We start from the raw sequence: 18426 nt of genomic DNA, 5'->3' as shown, positions 1-18426 counted from the left end.
GGGTGATGGAATACTATTGTGCTAAAAGGAATAATAAACTGGAGGAGTTCCAGGAGAACTGGAGAGACCTCCAGGAACTGATGCAGAGCGAAAGGAGCAGAGCCAGAAGAACATTGTACACAGAGACTGATATACTGTGGTAAAATAGAATGTAATGGGCTTCTGTACCAGCAGCAATACAATGACCCAGGACAATTCTGAGGGATTTATGGTAAAGACGCTACCCACATTCAGAGGAAGGACTGCAGGAGAGGAAACATATAAGAAAAGCAACTGCTTGAACGCATGGATTGGGGTGGACATGATTGAGGGTGTGGACTTGAAACTACCACACCAATGCAACCACCAACAATTTGGAAATAGGTCTTGATCAAGGACACATGACAAAACCAGTGGAAATGTGCGTTGGCCATGGGTGGGGGGAGTGCGGGGGGTGAAGGGGAAAGTAGGAGCATGAATCATGTAACCATGTTAAAAATGATTATTAATAAATGTTTAAATTAAAAAAAAAAGTTACTAGGGATTGAAAAAAGTCATCAGCTTGTGGTGAGTCTCTTAGAAATTTGAGAGGGTGGTCTTTGGGCAATAGGAGTCACTGGTCTCATACTTTGCTCATAGCATCACAGAATTAGGAGCTGGAAGGAAACTTGGAGTAAGTTTACACCAATCCCCAGTTTTACATATGAGGAATCTCAGATGTGGGAAATCTCTAAGACTTGCCCAAGATCACAGAGATAGTAAGGGTCAGACTTGGACTCAGGTCTTCTATATGGTAAACAGTTCTTTTACTTATGAATAGGGGCAGGTCATCTTAATAATCACTTTCCCCCATTCTTCCATTTAAATTAAGTTTGAGAAATCCTTGGGGAGAATCAAAAGAGACATATAAAGCTCTTTGTAAGTGCTATGTAAATAGTACCTATTATTATTTGTATCTTTATCTTAAAGTCTTTTCTTTCCCTCCTCTTTTGGGTCCAATCAATAGCCAATTATATCTCTGGTCTTGAGATTCTTTTCTCCAATTAACACCATAAAGGGTCCTAAAGGTTCCCTCTTGAGCTCCTAGGGTTCAGACAAAAAGTCCTTTCACTAAAATAGCATTTCAATACACTGAGGTAGAAGCTCTCTGGGGCAGTTAAAATGCAGTTGAAGATTAAATCACAGAAAAGAAGGTCAAAATAGGTCTTGGTCAGTCTAGAGGTCCCCTGGGTTCTCTTGAGTTTCCCACAAAAATCCTAAAAATAATTGCCTTTACATCCTTCTTGCCAAAAGATTCCATGGCTGTTCCCCAGATATGTCCATGTGGGAGCAAAGTTAACCTAATCTGCCCTAGGTTGGCTTGCCTCTGTCCTGATTCGTGTTGCTAGGTATGTATTAGGTCAATTCATTTCTTGACAGTTCCTCCAGGTTCCTAGTACACATCTCCTGTTTGATGACTTCCCTTTAGGCTGCCATGCTAGATCAAGCCTTCATCACCTCTTGCTTGGACTTCTATGGTAGCTTCCAAATTGGTCTCTCTGCCTTTAGGTCTCCACTCTCTAATCAACCCATCCTCCATACTGCTGCCAAACTGTTATTTTTGTTGCACCATTCTGACCAAGTCATTCCCCTGCTCAAGAAGGTCCTATGACTCCCTCTTGCCTGTGAGATTAAAATGCCAACTCTCCTGTTTGGCTTTCAAAGCCCTTCATAGTTCAGTTCTGGCTTCCCAACAATTCCTTTCTTTATATTCCAGCCCAGGTAGCTTGTTGGCTTTGCTCATACATGGAGTCCCATTTCTAGTCCTTGTGCCTTTGCCCCTAGCCTGTTCCCATGCAAGGAATGCTCTCTCTCCTCACCTCTGCCTCATGGAATCTTGGCTTCCTTCTGGGTTCAGCTCAGGAGCATCTCCCATTGGCTTCCTCTGATTCCTTCCCCCCATGTTGCCAAGATCCTCCTATGGCCAATGACTATATTGATTTATTTTTGTGCTTTATTTTCTGTATTCCTGCCCCAGCCTCATCCAGATAAAGTGTAAGCTCTTTGAAAACAGGGCGGATTTTCCTTTTCTTTTTGTCTTCGTATTCTAAGTGTCAACCATAGTGCCTGGCGCACAGTAGGAACTTAGTACAAGTTATTTGAATGAAGTGAGTAGGAGAGTGCTGCCCTCCTCCACTGTCCATCCACAGGCACACAGTATTTTGCTATTCAATAAGATCCTACAGACAGACAAGACCAAGAATCCAATACTAAAGGGCAGAGAGCTCTGTCATATGATACCCCTTTGACCCTGGACAAGTCACTCGCTTTCTCAGAGGAACCTCAGGCCCCTCCTCTATAAGACCAGGGAGACTGGAGGAATGTGCTCTCCACTAGAACTTTTTCCAGTTCTATATAGATCTATGAGTCTTTGAATACATAAATATCAAGACTAGAATATGTGTGTGACCCTGGACAAGTCACTTAAGCCCAATTGCTTAGCCTTTACTGTGTTTCTGCCTTGGAACCCGTACTCACTATCAAATCTAAGACAGAATTTAAGGATTAAAAACAAACAAACAAATAAATGAATAAATGAAAAAGACTAGACTATGTGCCGGGATAGACCTTCTTAAGGCTGGGTTGTAAATCCATGTATCTTGGTCAGACACCATTGTAGACCAACATGAATGGAGCCTAGAATGTAGCAGGAGGAGAGAGAAATGAGTGGCCATCTAGAACCGGAAAAGTCCAGGCTTAAGTGGTGCCGCAGGAGATAAGACTGTTGGCTCTTGCTGGTCCTTCTTTTTGAAGAAGACTCAGTGGCTTCTGGTTGTGGTGTGACCCAAGAAGGTCTTAGGCCAATGGCTCAACCTTGAGACACCTCAACTTCCATATCTAAAGTGACTTGATGACTTCTGTGGTCCCTTTTTAAAGGATTTTAAGGGCTGCCTCATAAATAATGGAGTGAACTAGGGTAGAACCTGAGGACCAGAGGGGAAGCACAGCCCCAGGACCTCTAACTCGTTTGGACCCTAGGGTTTGGTTAAATAAAGAGTGTTTTAGAATCCTAAAATCTCATCTGAGAAAGGTGCCTCCTAAGTCTTGGGACCTAGCAAGCCTCTGGCAGAAGGTCATCCTGAACCACCCTACAAGTAGTCACCCAGCCTAGACTAGAAGAATTTCCTAACCTGGGGCCTCAACTCTACACCTTTCCCTTAGGCTGGGGAAAAGGGGGGAATGGAGGAGAAGGGGCTGTGAGTCTTGGGCATTGGCCTGATATGGTCCACGGGATTCCAAAGAGTTGGACAAGACAACAACAACACAGGATCCGGACCAAATCCCCTTGTTGTCCCTCACTGGCAGCAGCTGTAGGGTGGTTCTGGCAAGATATCAGTACTGAGGTTCCCCTAGAAGCCATAATGAATGCAGGAGACCTGGCATGTCCATAGCCAGTACACAGGGGCCCCGCCAAGAGTCCCCTTAAATTGGCCATGGATGGTCACGGTAGCTTATATACCCAGTGAAAGAAATCTTCTGAGGTATAGACAGTGGGGAGGAAGGGGACAGAGGAGGTCCATCCATCAGGTCCTGAGCCTCAGATTCCAGGGTTTAGCTTAGCATACACAGTGTCTGCATATATTAAGCTCTTCTATTATTGTTATTATTTTCACACACACACACACACACACACACACACACACACACACACACACACACACACCAGTAGAATGGGGGGTGGGATGGAAAAGGACTAACTTGCTCTCCATATGATTAGAGGATGAAAAGACCAAGTAAGCTGCCTCTCTGGACTTCCACTAAGAGCATCCTGTGTATGTATAGAGACCAAGGGCCCAAGAGAGATGGGCTTGGTTGGTTAAGAATGGGAAATAACTATCTCTAAAGGCTGTTGCTTATTGGGGCACTGTCTTTGGGAAAGTCTATGTGTCTCACTTTCTAGAAAAGAGAGGTGGTGTTTTCTCTCTTCAGGAGAAGACTTTCACAGTCTGACAGAGAATCTCTTTGGGGTGTTCTCCACAAGGGGGTGCAGCTAAGTGGCTCAGTGCCACCTAGTGTCAGAACTGGAGTTAGGAAGACTTGATTTGGGTTGTGGCCTTAAAAACACTAACAGGGTGACTCTGGGCAAGTCACTTCATCCGGTTTGCCCCAGTTTTTCATCTGTACAATGAACTGGAAAAGGCAAAGGCAAAGCGTTTCAGTATCTTTGCCAAGAAGACCCCCACCACTGAACAACAAACAACACTCAAAGGAATCGCAATTTCCCTCTTTGGGGATCTATGTCTCTCTTGGTTTGCTTCCACATCTCTCTCAGGGATAATTTCTGTCTGTGCCTCTCTGGGGGTGGGTGGGGGATATATCTGTTAATCTAAGAGAAAGTCTATTTCCCAGAAAAGGGTCCAGTGTCTCTCTCTGGAGGTGTTTTTGGTCCATCGGAAGGGGTATTGTTTCTCTGATAAGGATCTGTGTTTAGGGGAGAAGCTCTTTATCTCTGTGGAGGTATCAGTCTCTGTTAGAGTTCGGGGGACCCCTCTATACTGTGGGGGAGTGCTGTCGTGTCTGCTTTTTTGTGCAAGTGGGAGGGAGGAGTCCTCCGCCCCTTCCTCCCTCTTTCTTCCCCTCCCCAATCTCTCTAGAGGGTGGGAGTGGGAAGGTGGAACTCCTGTCGTGAGGTGAATATCTCTCGGGATGAGGAATCTCCATCTCTGTCTCTCTCTCATGTGAAAAGGGATGGGGAATATGTTTTTCTGTGCAGCAAGAAGGGGAGAAAGCAACATTTTTCTTCATTTGGAAGGACAGAGTCTTCCATTTTTCCTGTCTTTGGGCACAGTGGGGAGGAGTGGGGGTGGGGGCTCTAGCCCTCCTGGAAGGTGTCTCTGTGGAGGGATCTCTCGGTCTCTTTTTTTGGGGGGGGGGGGGTGTCTATGCACAGGGATCGCTATCTCTCCTTTTGGAAGGCGTCCCTGGGGAGATCTCTGTCTCTTCTTTTTTGGCGAGATGTCTCTGTCTCTCTCCTTTTTAGGGAGTTTCCATCGCGGGTGGGGGGGGGAGGGTCCTCAATCCCTCCCCCCCCCCACCCAGATGTCTCTCTCTCTCTGTCCCTCCGGCAGCACCCATCCTTCACCTGGCTAGGGACTCTACGAATGACCTCACTCTCAGCCTTGAGGGTGAGTTTTCCTGTAACGTTTCCCAAAGGGAGGGGCACGTGCCTATGACCTGGGGGCCCTGAAGCATGCGTCCCCTTTCAGCATCTCACGCCAGCGCACGCCCAGATGCCTATGTACAAACTGGGTGTTATTCAGACTCTGGGGCCCGGGAGATGGAAAATGATAGGTTTATGGAGGGATGGGGAGGAGAAGGGGAAAATCCTGCTAGCGAAAGTGGAAGGGGCAGGAAACGCTTCTTGGATGGGGAGAAGAGAGGGAGGGCTTCTTGGAGGAGGTGGCCCCAGAGCCAGGTCTTGGGAATCCTACAAATGGAGAGAGAGAGAGAGAGAGAGAGAGAGAGAGAGAGAGAGAGAGAGAGAGAGAGACCCTCACCCCCCCTCCCCCAAAGGTATGGGCTCAAGTCTGGCCAAAAGTCTTGAGAATGGGAAACCTGAGAGGGAAGGATGGGATCGGGAAACGGTTCGGTTGTAGCCATCAGTAAACTATGAGCAGTCGAGCAGGAAAGAACGAGGAGGTTCGGGTCCGATTTGATCCTCCAAACCACTCATAGTCCAAACGAGGAAACCAAGAGTTACCTCTAGTGTCTGGTAGGATTTGAACCCACATCCTTAGATATCCAGAACTTTTTTATTGTACCATGTGGGTCTAAGCTGGAATGAGGTGTTGGAATTTTCTGCCAAAAACAATAGGGAGTACTTGAAGGTTTGAGAGCAAGGGGAATATAGATCCCCCAAAAAAGGATAGAATAGCGATAGCATATCCTATCTGTAACAAGTGTTAGCCTAAGAACTGGTCAATTTCATTAACCTGGGCAGGTTTTATTTTATTTTTTAGTATTGTCTATTATCAACATATTTTATTGTTTAATACCATAAACACACACAGTTACTCCCCCCCACCCCCACCCCAATGGAATGGTCCTTATTGTACTAGTTAAGTTTATCTTTTTTGTAAAGATATTTCATTTCACCAATTATATGAAGCATATCCTATCTGAGTGGACACTGGACATGTACCAAGAAAACCTGAGTGTGGGTCTAAGCTCTGTTGCTTCCTACGGGTGATCTTGCACAAATCACTCTCCTTGGCTTCAGGGACAAAGAATTCTTCTCACCTTCCTCCTCTCTCTAAAGACAACCTTCATCCCTTTTCCTAAATATGAAAATAATAATAACCAAAAATTACATAAAACATGCCAGCTATCTTTAGAGGGTTTTCCATCATTAAAAATCTCTATTTTATCTGAGGATATTATGGTAAATGTTTAATAATTGGCATCCCTTTCCCCCCCCTAAAAAATGCACTCCTGACACTTAAATTTAATTTGCATTATTTACATAGTTTTCTTTATTTTAATACTAGATAATCAACAAAACAAAACAAGCCCCAAATGGAATTGTCCACTGATTTTTGAAGTGTAAATGCTCTCACCGGAATTTTAACTATCAGCTCTCCAAAGGATCCATCTTGCTTCAACACACCTAATACCAAATCATGGTTTATGGTGTGAACAAGGGGATGGAGTTCTTAGTTTAGAAAAGTCTTCAGCACATATGAAGGACCTTTCAGAAAAACCAAGAAAACCCTCACATATTTCATTGATGTTTTTCAGTTACTTTTACTCTCTGGGTCCTCCTGTCTTCCACTATCTTCCGAAGTCTGTCCAATGAATTCATTGTTTCCATGACACTTATCTATCCATCTCATCCTCTGCCATCCCTTCTCCTTCTGTCGTCAGTCTTTCCCAATATCAGAGTCTTTTCCTATGAGTTTCATTATGTTGGCCAAAGTATTTAAGTTTCACCTTCAGTGAACAGGGTGAATTAATTTCTTTTTTTTGGGGGGGGGTATTTTTTTATTTAGAATATTTTCCCATGGTTACATGATTCATGTTCTTTCCCTCTCCCCAACCCCTCTCCCCCCCACCAGACACACAATTCCACTAGGTTTTACATGGATCATTGATCAAGACCTATTTCCATATTTTTGATAGTTGCACTAGGGTGATTGTTTAGCGTCTACATCCCCAATAATATCCCCAGCCAACTCATGTGATCAGGCAGTTGTTTTTCTTCTGTGTTTCTACTCCCACAGTTCTTCCTCTGAATGTGGCCGGTTTTCTTTCTCATAAGTCCCTCAGAATTGTTCTGGATCCTTGCATTGCTGCTAGTAGAGAACTCCATTACATTCGATTGTACCACAGTGTATCAGTCTCTGTATACACCGTTCTCCTGGTTCTTCTCCTTTCACTCTGCATCAATTGAATTAATTTCTTTAATTTGATCTCTTTGATGTCAAAGGGACTCCTAAAAGTCTTCTTCGCACCACATTAAAGCTTTGATTCCTCAGGGCACAGCTTTCTTTATAGTCCAACTCTCCCAGCCAAACATTACTACTGGGAAAACCAGAGCTTTGATTCTGGGGACCTTTTCTGGCAAGATGATATTTTCTTTATAGTATGCTGTGCAGCTTTGCCAGAGTTTTCCTTCCAAGGAGCATGTGTCTTAATTTCATGGTTGCAGTCACCATTTGCAGGGCTCTTTGAGGCCAAGAATATAAAATTTGGCATGGCTTCCATTTCTTCTTCCCAATCTGTGTCAAGATCTCAGTTGGTTTTTTAATTACATTTACTTTTTTTTATATTTTGTATACACTTACTCACCTCCAACACTAAACTAGATAAATTAATTTGAGACTTCCAGATTACTATGATCAATTATGCAAATTATATTCTAATGGGAAGTAAAATGTAGCTTCATAAGTGGTCAAGACAGTTTTGGGTCCCAGTAGATAGAATAGTAACCTTTCACACAGGGAGACAGGTTCAAATCTTATCTTTGAGATGTAAAAATCCATTGTGGATGAAGACTGGAGGTTACCAGAGTCTTCTTTTTTTTTTTTTGTCTGCTCCTATCCCTTAGATTTGTTTCTAAGAAAGAAAGGATTTATTTTTTTAACTTATTTTTTTTATTTTGAATATTTTCTCCTAGTTACATATTTCATGTTCTTTCCCTCTCCCCCAATACCCCCTAACACCCCTTAGCTGACAAACAATTCCACTGAGTTTTACACATATCGTTGATCAAGACCTAATTCCATATTATTGATAGTTGGACTAGAGTTATCATTCAGTGTCTACATTCCCAATAATATCCCCAACAGCCCATGTGTTCAAGCAGTTGTTTTTCTTATGTGTTTCTCCTCCCACAGTTCTTCCTCTGAATGTGTCTAGTTTTCTTTCTTATAAGTCCCTCAGCCTTGTTCTGGATCCTTACATTGCTGCCAGTAGAAGTCCCTTATGTTCGATTGTACCAGTGTATCAGTCTCTGTGTATAAGGTTCTCCTGCTTCTGTTCCTTTCATTCTGCATCAATTCCTGGAGGTCTTTCCAGTTCACATGGAATTCCTCCAGTTCATTATTGTTTTGAGCACAATAGTATTCCATCACCAGCAGATACTACAATTTGTTCAGCCGGTCCCCAATGAAGGACATTCTCTTATTTTCCAATTTTTTGCCACCACAAAAAGCCGGGCTATAAATATTTTTGTACAAGTCTTTTTCCTTATTGTTTCTTCGGGGTATAATCCAGGCAGTGCTCTGGCTGGATCAAAAGGCAGATAGTGAAAGAAAGGATTTAAAAGAATGTGCCATGCTTATATTTTTTTCTTCTCCTCAGCGAACCAGTTATTAATCATTTATTAGCACAGCCCACATGATTATTAAATGGGACTCGAACCGTAGACTTCTGACTCGACACCCAGGGAACGTGTGTCCACGTAGCCGGAAGGGAAGCATGCTGCCGCTGTGCATTCTGGGAGATGTAGTCAGAACTCTCGGGGCCTCCCGAGTGTTCCTGGGAGTTGTAGTCCAAGGGAGCCAGTTCCGGGCCTGGGCTCCTCGTGGTCGGGCCGGCTCGTCTGGTTGGCGGGTCTTTGGGGAGGGGGTCTCTTCCTGATCCGCCCGAGGTGAGTGACTCTCCCCTCCCCCTGGGCTGGACCCCGGACCCGGTGGGCGAGGAGCCGCCGCTGCCGCACCGCAGCGGCCGAGAGCTTGGCGGGCTCCGAGCCGCCCTCTCTGCCCCACCCCAGGGCAGGAGTCTTCTCTGCTGCCTTCCATTAGTCTTACTGCCCCTTCTCTGCCGCCCATCAGCCTTATTACCCCTCCTCCAAGGTTAGAAGTAGCCTTCTCTTGCCCCCCGCCCCCCACTCCAAACAGCTTTTGACCGGGATTTCTGCCTAAGGGGACATTTCATGAATTACCCTGTGCCGGACTGCGCGTTACTTAGTTGCTGGGGCAGAGAAGAACAGAGACTCGTCCCTGCCCTCCCTGCCGATCCCGGCCCCCTCTTATGTCTGCGGGTCCCTCCCGGTCTGCCTGAGCCTCCTATGGGTGATCGCTGGGCTCGGCCTGTTTCGCTTCCTTTGTCTCCACTGCTGGGGCTTCCTAAGGGCTTGCTAGTTGATTAAATTAGTTGTTAGCTCAGTTAACTGCTAAGAGGCTTGAAGGCTGTTGAATTGGATGGGGCTGTCTGTGGTCCTTGACTTCTCCCTCTGGAAAGTGAGAGGGTTCCCTCTGATTCTCTACCGCCCCTTCTAGCGCGGAATCCTCTCTCCCCGGGATCGCTGTCAGCCGCGGTAGTTGGCCTGCTTATCTCTTTAGCTGAGGGATTTACAAATCTCTTGTTTTTCCGTCACCTGCATTTCCCCTCGCATCTCTCTCCCTCCGCTCCACGCCTCTTGTCACAAAGATTTTTTTTAAAGAGGGAAGAGTGAGAGGAAATCGACAAAACCAATCAAGGTGGGAAAAGCCTGATGCTGTTTCCAAGGCAACGTCCCTCCCTCCTAGTGGCTCCTCTGTTGTGTCTTCTGAGGTCTCATTTTTTGGGGCTGGTCACTTACCTCTTGGGGGTGGAGTCTATCTGATCAGCCCACCAAAAGAAGCCTCTCTGTCTGTCTCTCAAGACTGACGTGGTCATATCCTTTCTTGGGTATTCCAGTGTTTATTATAGCAGCTTAGATTTAGTGTGCAGAGGCAACCTCCTCATTTTAAAGATAAGGAAATGAGATGCCAGGGTGGTTAAGTTATTTACCCACACCACCTAGGTACTGTCAGAGGTAGGATCTGAACCCTGCTCTGTGGTCTCCAAATCCAGCATTTCCCAATGCCCTACTTTGTTTCAGAAATTAGGAGAGAGGGGAAAAGGGAAAGGAGTTGAGAGGTTGCCTTTTGTCTTATAAAAACTGAGAGTTTTCATGTGGTTAAGTAGCTAGGGCTGTTTGGACTCTGAGTTCAAATGTTGCTTCTGACCCATACTACCTGTGTGACCTTGAAAAAGTCACTTAACCTACCCCTACCCAGGCCTCAATTTCCTTATCTCTAAAATGAGATTGCTAGCTGGCCTCTAAGGTCTCTTTCTACACTTAATCTTAAAATGAGTGCCAGACCAGAGTTTGAACTAGAGGAATTCAAGCTGGAAGAAATCTTGGCAATCCATCTCATCAAACTATCTTGTAGATGGAGAAATAGCCACACTCAGCAAGGCAGGAGAGAGGCTTACTTTTCTTGCTGGGGGTTCTCTATGTTCCAAGAACTGTGCTGGGGATACAAAGAAAGAATGGAGGCTAGAAGACACTTTTGGTGAGGGATAAAGAGAACTCAAGTGGCTGAGGCAGTGGCCCAGAGAAAAGAGAGAGGACAGGAGAGATAGGGGTGAGGACCAAGTGGAAGTCATGTGTTTTTGTATTGGTAGAGGGGGATGATGCCTGGGAGAAGCTGGTCTTTTGCTGTGGTTTCCCCCACATCCTTACACACTCATCTTCAGGTGGAATAAAATAAATGGGCTTCTCTGGATGTCTCCATGCACCTTCTGTTTCTCTCTGTTCCACTAGAGGGGCCTGTGATAAAATCTCCATTCCCCAGACTCCTGCCTTCACCCCATTTTACCCCTTTTTCCTGTTCTGGTCTCCTTGGTAGCTTGGCCCTCTCTTCTTCCTGGTGTCTCATCTTGCTTGGGGTTTGAAGTACTGGGGAGCCACCTACCTCCTTCCTCCCAATCATGGCTGCTCCGTTAGGTTACCTCTCTTTTAGGTTAGATTCACCCTGCCCCCTTCCAAGGCTCAAGTACGGCTACCCAGTCTTCTCTGCTCTTCTTGTGTGTATTTACTCCAGTCAGAAAGTCTGCCTTAAAACTTGAGGCTCTAGTTGGGGCATCTGTGCATGTTCAGCCCCCCCTCCCCCCACCCCCAGCCCAGAGCTCAGGTCCCTAGGGGTTGTATAAGCCTTTGGGTTCTGTTGTCACCTCCTTTGGAGGGCACCCCCTGGAGGAAGAGGGGTGACTGCTGCTCTCCTGCCAATAGAAGCCCCTGAGAAGCACCTCGTGCCCCAGACTCCCCTTTCCTCATGCTCCTGCCTGCTATGAGTCGGGCAGACCATCCTGCCATAATGCTGGGAGGGCTGCTTGGAGCGCGAGGGCTGCTGGGAGCTCCCTGGTTGTCTGAGCTCTAGGTCTGGGGAGAGCCCAAGGTTGCGCGGTCAGCCCGTGCCCTCTATGCTCATGTCCCCCTCTCTCTCCCTCTCCCGGCAGATGCCTGTGCCTCGGTGCTCAGGTCCCTGTGGCGGGGTCCGGCGGGCTGCCCTGCGGAGGCCGCGCACGGGCGGGGCAGTGTGCAGGTCCTGCTTCTGCAGCGCCTTCGAGGCAGAGGTGCTGGGCACGCTGCAGGCAGGGCGCCTGCTGCCCCCCGGGGCCGTGGTGGCCGTGGGCGCATCGGGCGGCAAAGACTCCACGGTGCTGGCCCATGTGCTGCAGACCTTGGACGCCCGCCACGGGCTGGGCCTGGACCTGCGCCTCGTGGCTGTGGACGAGGGCATCGGGGGCTACCGCGATGCGGCGCTGGCGGCCGTCCAACGGCAGGCAGCCCGCTGGCAGCTGCCCCTCACTGTGGTGGCCTACGCGGAACTCTTCGGGGGCTGGACCATGGACGAGGTGGCCCGACGGGCGGCCCAGGAACCGGGCCGTGCCCGGGCCTGCTGCACCTTCTGCGGAGTCCTGCGGAGGAGGGCGTTGGAGGAAGGGGCGCAGCGAGTAGGGGCCACGCACATTGTCACAGGTGAGTAGGGCCAAGGGAGAGGGGGCGGACCCCGGGGCAGGGGGCGGGGCCTCGGCACACAGGCTTCTGGGCTCTCCTCCTGCTGGGGCCCCGCCCCCAAAGAAGGATCAAGCTTTATTGTCTTCAATGACTCCCAGAAAAGATTTCTTTCTTCCTTCCTTTCTTTCTTTCTTCCTTCCTTCCTTTCTTTCTTTCTTCCTTCCTTCCTTCCTTCCTCCCTCCCTCCCTCCCTCCCTTCTCTTTCTTTCTTTCTTTCTTTCTTTCTTTCTTTCTTTCTTTCTTTCTTTCTTTCTTTCTTTCTTTCTTTCTATATATTTTACCTTTTTGTTTATTAAGAAAATTTTTCCATGGTTACATACTTCATGTTCTTTCCCTCCACCCTCCTATAGCCAATGAGCAATTCCACTGCATTTTACATGTCATTGATCAAGACCTATTTCCATATTATTGATATTTGCACTGGGGTGATCATTTAGTGTCTACATCCCCCATCATATCCCCATCGACCCATGTGATCAGGCAGTTGTTTTTCTTTGTGTTTCCGCTCCCCCAGTTCTTCCTCTGGATGTGAATAGCGTTTTTTCTCATAAGTCCCTCAGAATTGCCCTGGGTCATTGCATTGCTGTGACAGTTGTTCTCTGACACTTTGGGACTGAGCTTCTCCTCCCTGCCCAGGTGGTACATGGGCCCCTACAGGCTCTCCCAGGGCTTCGGTGCAGGCCGGGGTCCATATTCCCCACGAGAGGACAAGACGTGTCACACGCAGTCAGAATCTCAGAAGGAAATAGAGGGGAGCTGGCCTTGGGCCTCCCACCCAGCTGTGCTTCCTTGGCTGGGCAGCCGCCGTCAGGACCCCCCTGGAGTTATCGGGGAAACCTTGTTTTGCTGATAATACTTTAGTCTGTACATTTTCCCCTCCACCTTTCGTTATTTTTTCAGTTCTGTCTAAAGGATTGTTTTGGGACAGCCCAGAATTCAGCTCTCTTCCTCCTCCTCCCTGAACCAGTGGAAAGCGTGATGCTTGGTTGTAGGGGCACCTTCCCTATTGCTCACATCCACCTATGGTAGAAATCTCCAGGAGGAAGCCAGGGGCAGAGACCAGCCTGGTCTGCCTCAGCCTCCGTGTGTGTGTGTGTGTGTGTGTGTGTGTGTGTGTGTGTGCCCCTGTTGGGCTGGGGAGAGCATTTCCCCCGAGGGTGAGCCTTGGAGGCTTCTCTGCTCTGGGTAGGGTTAGGCCTTCCCCACTGATCAGGGTATTTGTGTTACTGTAGGCAGATTTTCCTGTGTCCTACCCACTTCCTTTGCAGTTCATGCAAGTCTTTCCAGATTTTTATGGACTCCCCCGTTGCCCGTCTTATGGTGCAATAACCTGCCCTTACACCCACTGCTCAGCTCATTCACTAACTCCCCAAATGACAGACCTCTCCTTTCCGGTTCTTTGCCACTGCAGAAGGAGCTGCTAAAAATATTTTTGGACCGTGAAGTCCTTCCCCCTCTCTCTGCCCTCTTTGGGCACAGCCCCAGCAGTGGTATTTGTTGGGTCAGAGGGTGTGTAGAGTTCTGTGGCCCTCTGAGCCTGGTTCCATATTGCTTTCCACAATGGCTGGATTAGCGCACAGTTCCACCAACAGTGTATAAGTGTCCCGGTTTACCCTTCACTTGTCATTTTCCTTTTTGGTCCTATAAGCCAATCTGATAGGTGTGAGGTGGTATCTCAGAGTTTTTAGTGTGCTTTGCTCTAATCAGCAGTTGGAGCATTTCCTCATAGGACAATGGATAGTTGTAATTTTTTCAACTGACAAATTCCTGTTCATATCCTTTGAGAATTTATCACTTGGGGGAAATCCCATCTTTTTTGTTTCTGATCTTCTACCTTTCTGAGTAACTCTGGGTTTCCCTCCTACCTACATTGCTAGGGAGGTCCTCACTTGGTTCCATTTATTGTATTCTGGGCCCCCCTGGTGTTCCTGTTCTCCCCTGCTCCCGCCTGTACTCCCCCTCCTCATGCCTCTGTGGCCCCTTCTTCCCCCAGTACAGACGCATCCACCTGCAGCTTTCTGTGGGTATCTGGGCTCCTCCCCTCCAGCCCAGGCTAGGTGCCTGCCTCCCGCTGACCCTGATCTCATCTCGGACTCTCCCCAGGACACAATGCGGACGACATGGCAGAAACGGTGCTCATGAACTTCCTCCGCGGGGACGCAGGCAGGCTGGCTCGAGGAGGCACCCTGGGGTCCCCTGGTGAGGGGGGTGCCCTGCCCCGCTGCCGCCCCCTCCAATTTGCATCCCAGAAGGAGATCGTTCTATACGCCCATTTCCAGGAACTGGACTACTTCTCCGAAGAGTGTGTCTATGCCCCCGAGGCCTTCCGGGGCCACGTCCGGGACTTGCTGAAGGCCCTTGAGGCTGCCCGGCCCTCGGTGGTCCTGGATCTGGTGCACTCGGCGGAGCGTCTGGCCCTGGCCCCTGCCGCCCGGCCCCCACCCCCTGGTGCTTGCACGCGCTGTGGGGCCCTGGCCAGCCGTTCCTTGTGCCAAGCCTGTGCCTTATTGGATGGGCTCAACCGAGGACGGCCTCGTCTGGCCATCGGCAAGGGCCGAAAAGGGCTGGGGGAGGAAGGCGAGGGAGAGAGCTGTGCTTCCAGGGACAGGGGACGAGCCACCCTGTCTGGGGCCATTCAGGCCTTCTAGATCCTCAAAAAGAGAAATTCTGGGTTCTAGATTTCTTGAGCTCCAATGGGTTCTCGCATTCCTCGTGAGTTTCGGTTCTCTGCATTGAAAGTCTAGGACCCTCTTGTGGTTCTGGGCTCTTCAGTAGGTCTTGGGCCTTCTCTAGGCCCCTCAGCTAGGCCCAGAGTTCCTCAAGACATCCCGGATCTTTCAGAAGATTATGTCTTGGGCAGCTATGTAGCCCAGTGGATAGAACACCAGGTCTGGAGCTGGGAGGTTTCTTAGCTGTATGACCCTGGGCAAGTCACTTAACTCCCATTGCCTCGCCCTTACCACTCCCCTATCTTGGAATCTATATGAGATGTCTATCTAATAAGGTCTTAAAAACATTTAAAAAGAAGATTATGGCTTGTATGGGTTTCTAGGTCTCTCCTAGCTTTCTGGGCTGTTTGAAGGGCTTCCTGGGATTCTAGGTCTCCTGGGGAAGGGATTCAGAGTCCATCTATGAACGGTCGTGCCTGGGTGGGTAGATGTCGGAGAAGAAGACTGGACACTCAAAGGCAAAGGGAGGGCTTTGAGGAGGTGCCGGTGGGAGGGGATGGCCTGGTCATTAAGGACGAAGGGGGTAGGGATGGATGTGAGCAGAGAAGTGGCCTGGGAAGGCAGGGAGATATCCCCTGGAGAGAGGCGAAGGGGGAATGACTAAGGGTGAATCGGGGAGCCCGGGCCTGGGGATCCCCACCCCCAGCCACAAGAAGAGGGGCAGAAATCTGTTGGACTCTTCTCCCAGCTTCTCCCAAGAGCCTCAGACTTTCTGTTAGTTTTAGCCATCCTTCAAGGCCCAGCTCGACATCTCCCCGAGCTCGTTCTGACCACCTCACGGGTCTCTCCCTTTCCTGAGCTACTCCTGGAGGCCCAATTTCCCTCCAGGGATCTCCCTTGGCCAGCCTGTCCCACAGCGTCTTCTCCATCCGGGTTCCCCAGAGAAACATCTCCCCAAGCGCACTGGGGCAGCTCTCTGAGCTCTCTGCCCACAGAGGGCAAAGGTTTAGGTCATGTAGCCGATCTCTGTAGACAAGGAGAGAAGGGCAAGACCCGTCTAAAGATCCCACCTGTACGAGGGAGGGGCTGAGCTGGAATCCACACCAAGTCTTCTCTCTTTACCTTCCCTCTTAGAATCAATACCACATAAAGGTCCCAAGGCAGCAGAGCAGTGAGGACTGGGCAATGGGGGTTAAGTGACTTGCCCAGGGTCACCCATCTAGGAAGTATCTGAGGCCACATTCGAACCTAGGATATTCTTTTTCTAGACTTGGTTCTCAATCCACTGAACCACCTGGCTGCCTCCCACAGCCAAGTATTCTTATACCAAATCTCCCAGCGCCCTCCTCCCCATTAGAGTCTGGAGGCACTCTCTTGGCATCACAGAGCTTGGTTCTGTTCTTTGGGTCCTGGTGGCGTTGGTCCCCTCCAGGTCTGGCTCTTCTTTTGACCTTCTGCAGAGCATGCCGTCCCATCCAAGGGGCTGATGCTTTGGAATGGAAAGAACTGGATGTGTTTCCATCGTCTCTAACCTCGCGTCGCTTCTCCTCTTTGGGCTACAATTAGACACTTATTCTTCTGCCCCAGATTATCCTGCATTTTGAGTTTCTATGGGCAGTAAAGGTGTAAGATTCAGTCGTGGCCACCAGGAGGCCCAAAGACACCACAAATGGTACCCCAATTCCAGTTAGTCGCTGATCCGGGCATCTGCTGCTCTTGACCCAGAGGAGGCCCCAGCAAAGTCAAGAGAGTGCAAAGTCAACATTTTCCAAGCTGGAAGATGCATTTCAAGACTATCTTGTTGAGAGTTCTTGACCTTGTTTGTGTCATGGACCCCTGTGGAAGCCAGTACGCTGAAAGCATAGTATTAGCCTCTTCCCAGAATGTTGTTACCCAGCCTTTTACCTTTACCCTGTGTGTGTCTCCCTGCCTGGTGTGTGTTTCTTGTAGACAACATATGGTAGGATTTGGGTTTCTAATCCACTTTGCTATTTGCTTCTGTTTTCTGGGTGAGTTCATCCCATTCACATTCAGCCAGAATAGTTTTAAATGTACAAATTATATTGGATTTCAAGGGAACTCCAATATGGGGGCAGCTAGGTGGCTTAGTGGATTGAGAGCCAGGCCTAAAGACTGGAGGTACTGAGTTCAAATCTGTCCTCAGTAGCTGTGTGATTCTGGGCAAGTCACTGCCTAGCCCTTTCTGTTCTGCCTTAGAACCAATACACCCTATTGATTCTAAGATGGAAGGTAAGGAGTTAAAAAACATCCCATTATACTGAAATAAAGTATGTGGGGATTTTTTCTAAGTTCATGGACCCCCCGAAAGTTCTTCCCAGTTATCTGGCTTGGTGGTCCACGGACTCCAGTTTAAAAACTCTGATCTAACCTGGCCACCCAGACTTGGAGAAGGGGCAAGGACTTGGCCAGAGTTATTGCCAGTTGGTATGGGAGCTAGACTTCAAATACAGATCTCAGGTACCTGAGAAACACTAAGGTGTGAGGTGGGTGCTGGGTGGGGCTGGTCCCTCTGGTAGGAGTGCCGAAGTTCCTGGGTCCAAGAACCAAGATCTTTCCCATCTCCCCTTCCTGCAATCAGGGTGGTCCACAAATGGACAGGGCATCTCCCAAGTCCTGAAGAGAAAGCAGTGGACTGAGGCATCTCGCCCGGTCTTAAAAGAGAGAGGTAGGAATTGGAGAGGACCTCCCAGAGCCCGGGATTTGGAGTCTGGAAACTCGAGTTTGAATCCAGTTTGAGTTATTGGCTACCTGTGTAGTCAGAGACAAGCCTCGGACTCCTTGGACCTCAGGTTCCTCAATTATAAAATGAGAGGATTGGATTGGACTCCAGTCACGTGATCCTAAGGCCTTCCAAGGTCTCCGGTGGTGAGAAGACGGATGGTAGGAGCAAATTAAAGAAGTGGCAGTCAGAGCCCAAGAACCTTCCTGGGTTCTCTCCCAGGCAACCTGCCCAGTGAGAGTGGATACCTCCTCTCTGAGTCAGAGCATCATAGAGGGGCTGGGGGCCGGCCCCAGTGAAAGGCGAATTACAATAATTAAGGTGTTTAAGAGGCTGGGAGGGGTTGAGGTCTGGGCAGGAATTCTCTGCCCACCTCCAAAAACTAGTCCTCAACACTCCACTCTTACGTGCCCTTTTTAAATGGCCTTCCCTCCACCCTTTCTTTTTCTTCTGAATAGAGAGAGGCCTGGGCTGTGAGTCAGGAAACCCAAGTTCTGGCTTGGATGTTTATTAGCTGTGCAACATTTGGCAAATCTTTAAACCTCTGCACCTCAGTTTCCCCTATCTATAAAGTGGGTATACTTGCATTCCTTGCCTCACGGGGTTTTTGTGACTAGTGTGTCTTATAGAAATGGGGTATAATTAACAAAATACTCTGATTTCTTCATCCCTTTTGACTCTCCATCTGCCTTTGTCTAATGATTCCCTACTTGGGTTTCAGATTATCT

The 18426-nt window shown here is 48.5% G+C and overlaps 1 protein-coding gene across 1 annotated transcript; it reads left to right on the top strand.

Annotated features, from left to right (window-relative positions):
• The first annotated feature begins 9038 nt into the window (after nucleotides 1-9038).
• On the top strand, nucleotides 9039-15282 carry CTU1 (cytosolic thiouridylase subunit 1). The gene is made up of 3 exons (XM_044671031.1): nucleotides 9039-9109; nucleotides 11728-12250; nucleotides 14393-15282. Exons 2-3 carry the CDS (start codon nucleotides 11728-11730, stop codon nucleotides 14935-14937), a joined length of 1068 nt encoding a protein of 355 aa, XP_044526966.1. The 5' UTR covers nucleotides 9039-9109; the 3' UTR covers nucleotides 14938-15282.
• Nucleotides 15283-18426: the final 3144 nt, after the last annotated feature.

This window comes from Gracilinanus agilis, chromosome 3, assembly GCF_016433145.1.
Source record: "Gracilinanus agilis isolate LMUSP501 chromosome 3, AgileGrace, whole genome shotgun sequence".
Taxonomy (NCBI): Eukaryota; Metazoa; Chordata; class Mammalia; order Didelphimorphia; family Didelphidae; genus Gracilinanus; species Gracilinanus agilis.
Note: the sequence above shows the minus strand (reverse complement) of the source record. Positions and strands in the feature narration are given on the sequence as shown.

Excerpts from the sequence above, each read along its gene's own strand:
- CTU1 (XM_044671031.1), top strand. The coding sequence starts at position 11,728 with ATGCCTGTGCCTCGGTGCTCAGGTCCCTGTGGCGGGGTCCGGCGGGCT. Across the intron at positions 12,251-14,392 it reads GGCCACGCACATTGTCACAG|GACACAATGCGGACGACATG; the intron begins GTGAGTAGGGCC and ends GACTCTCCCCAG.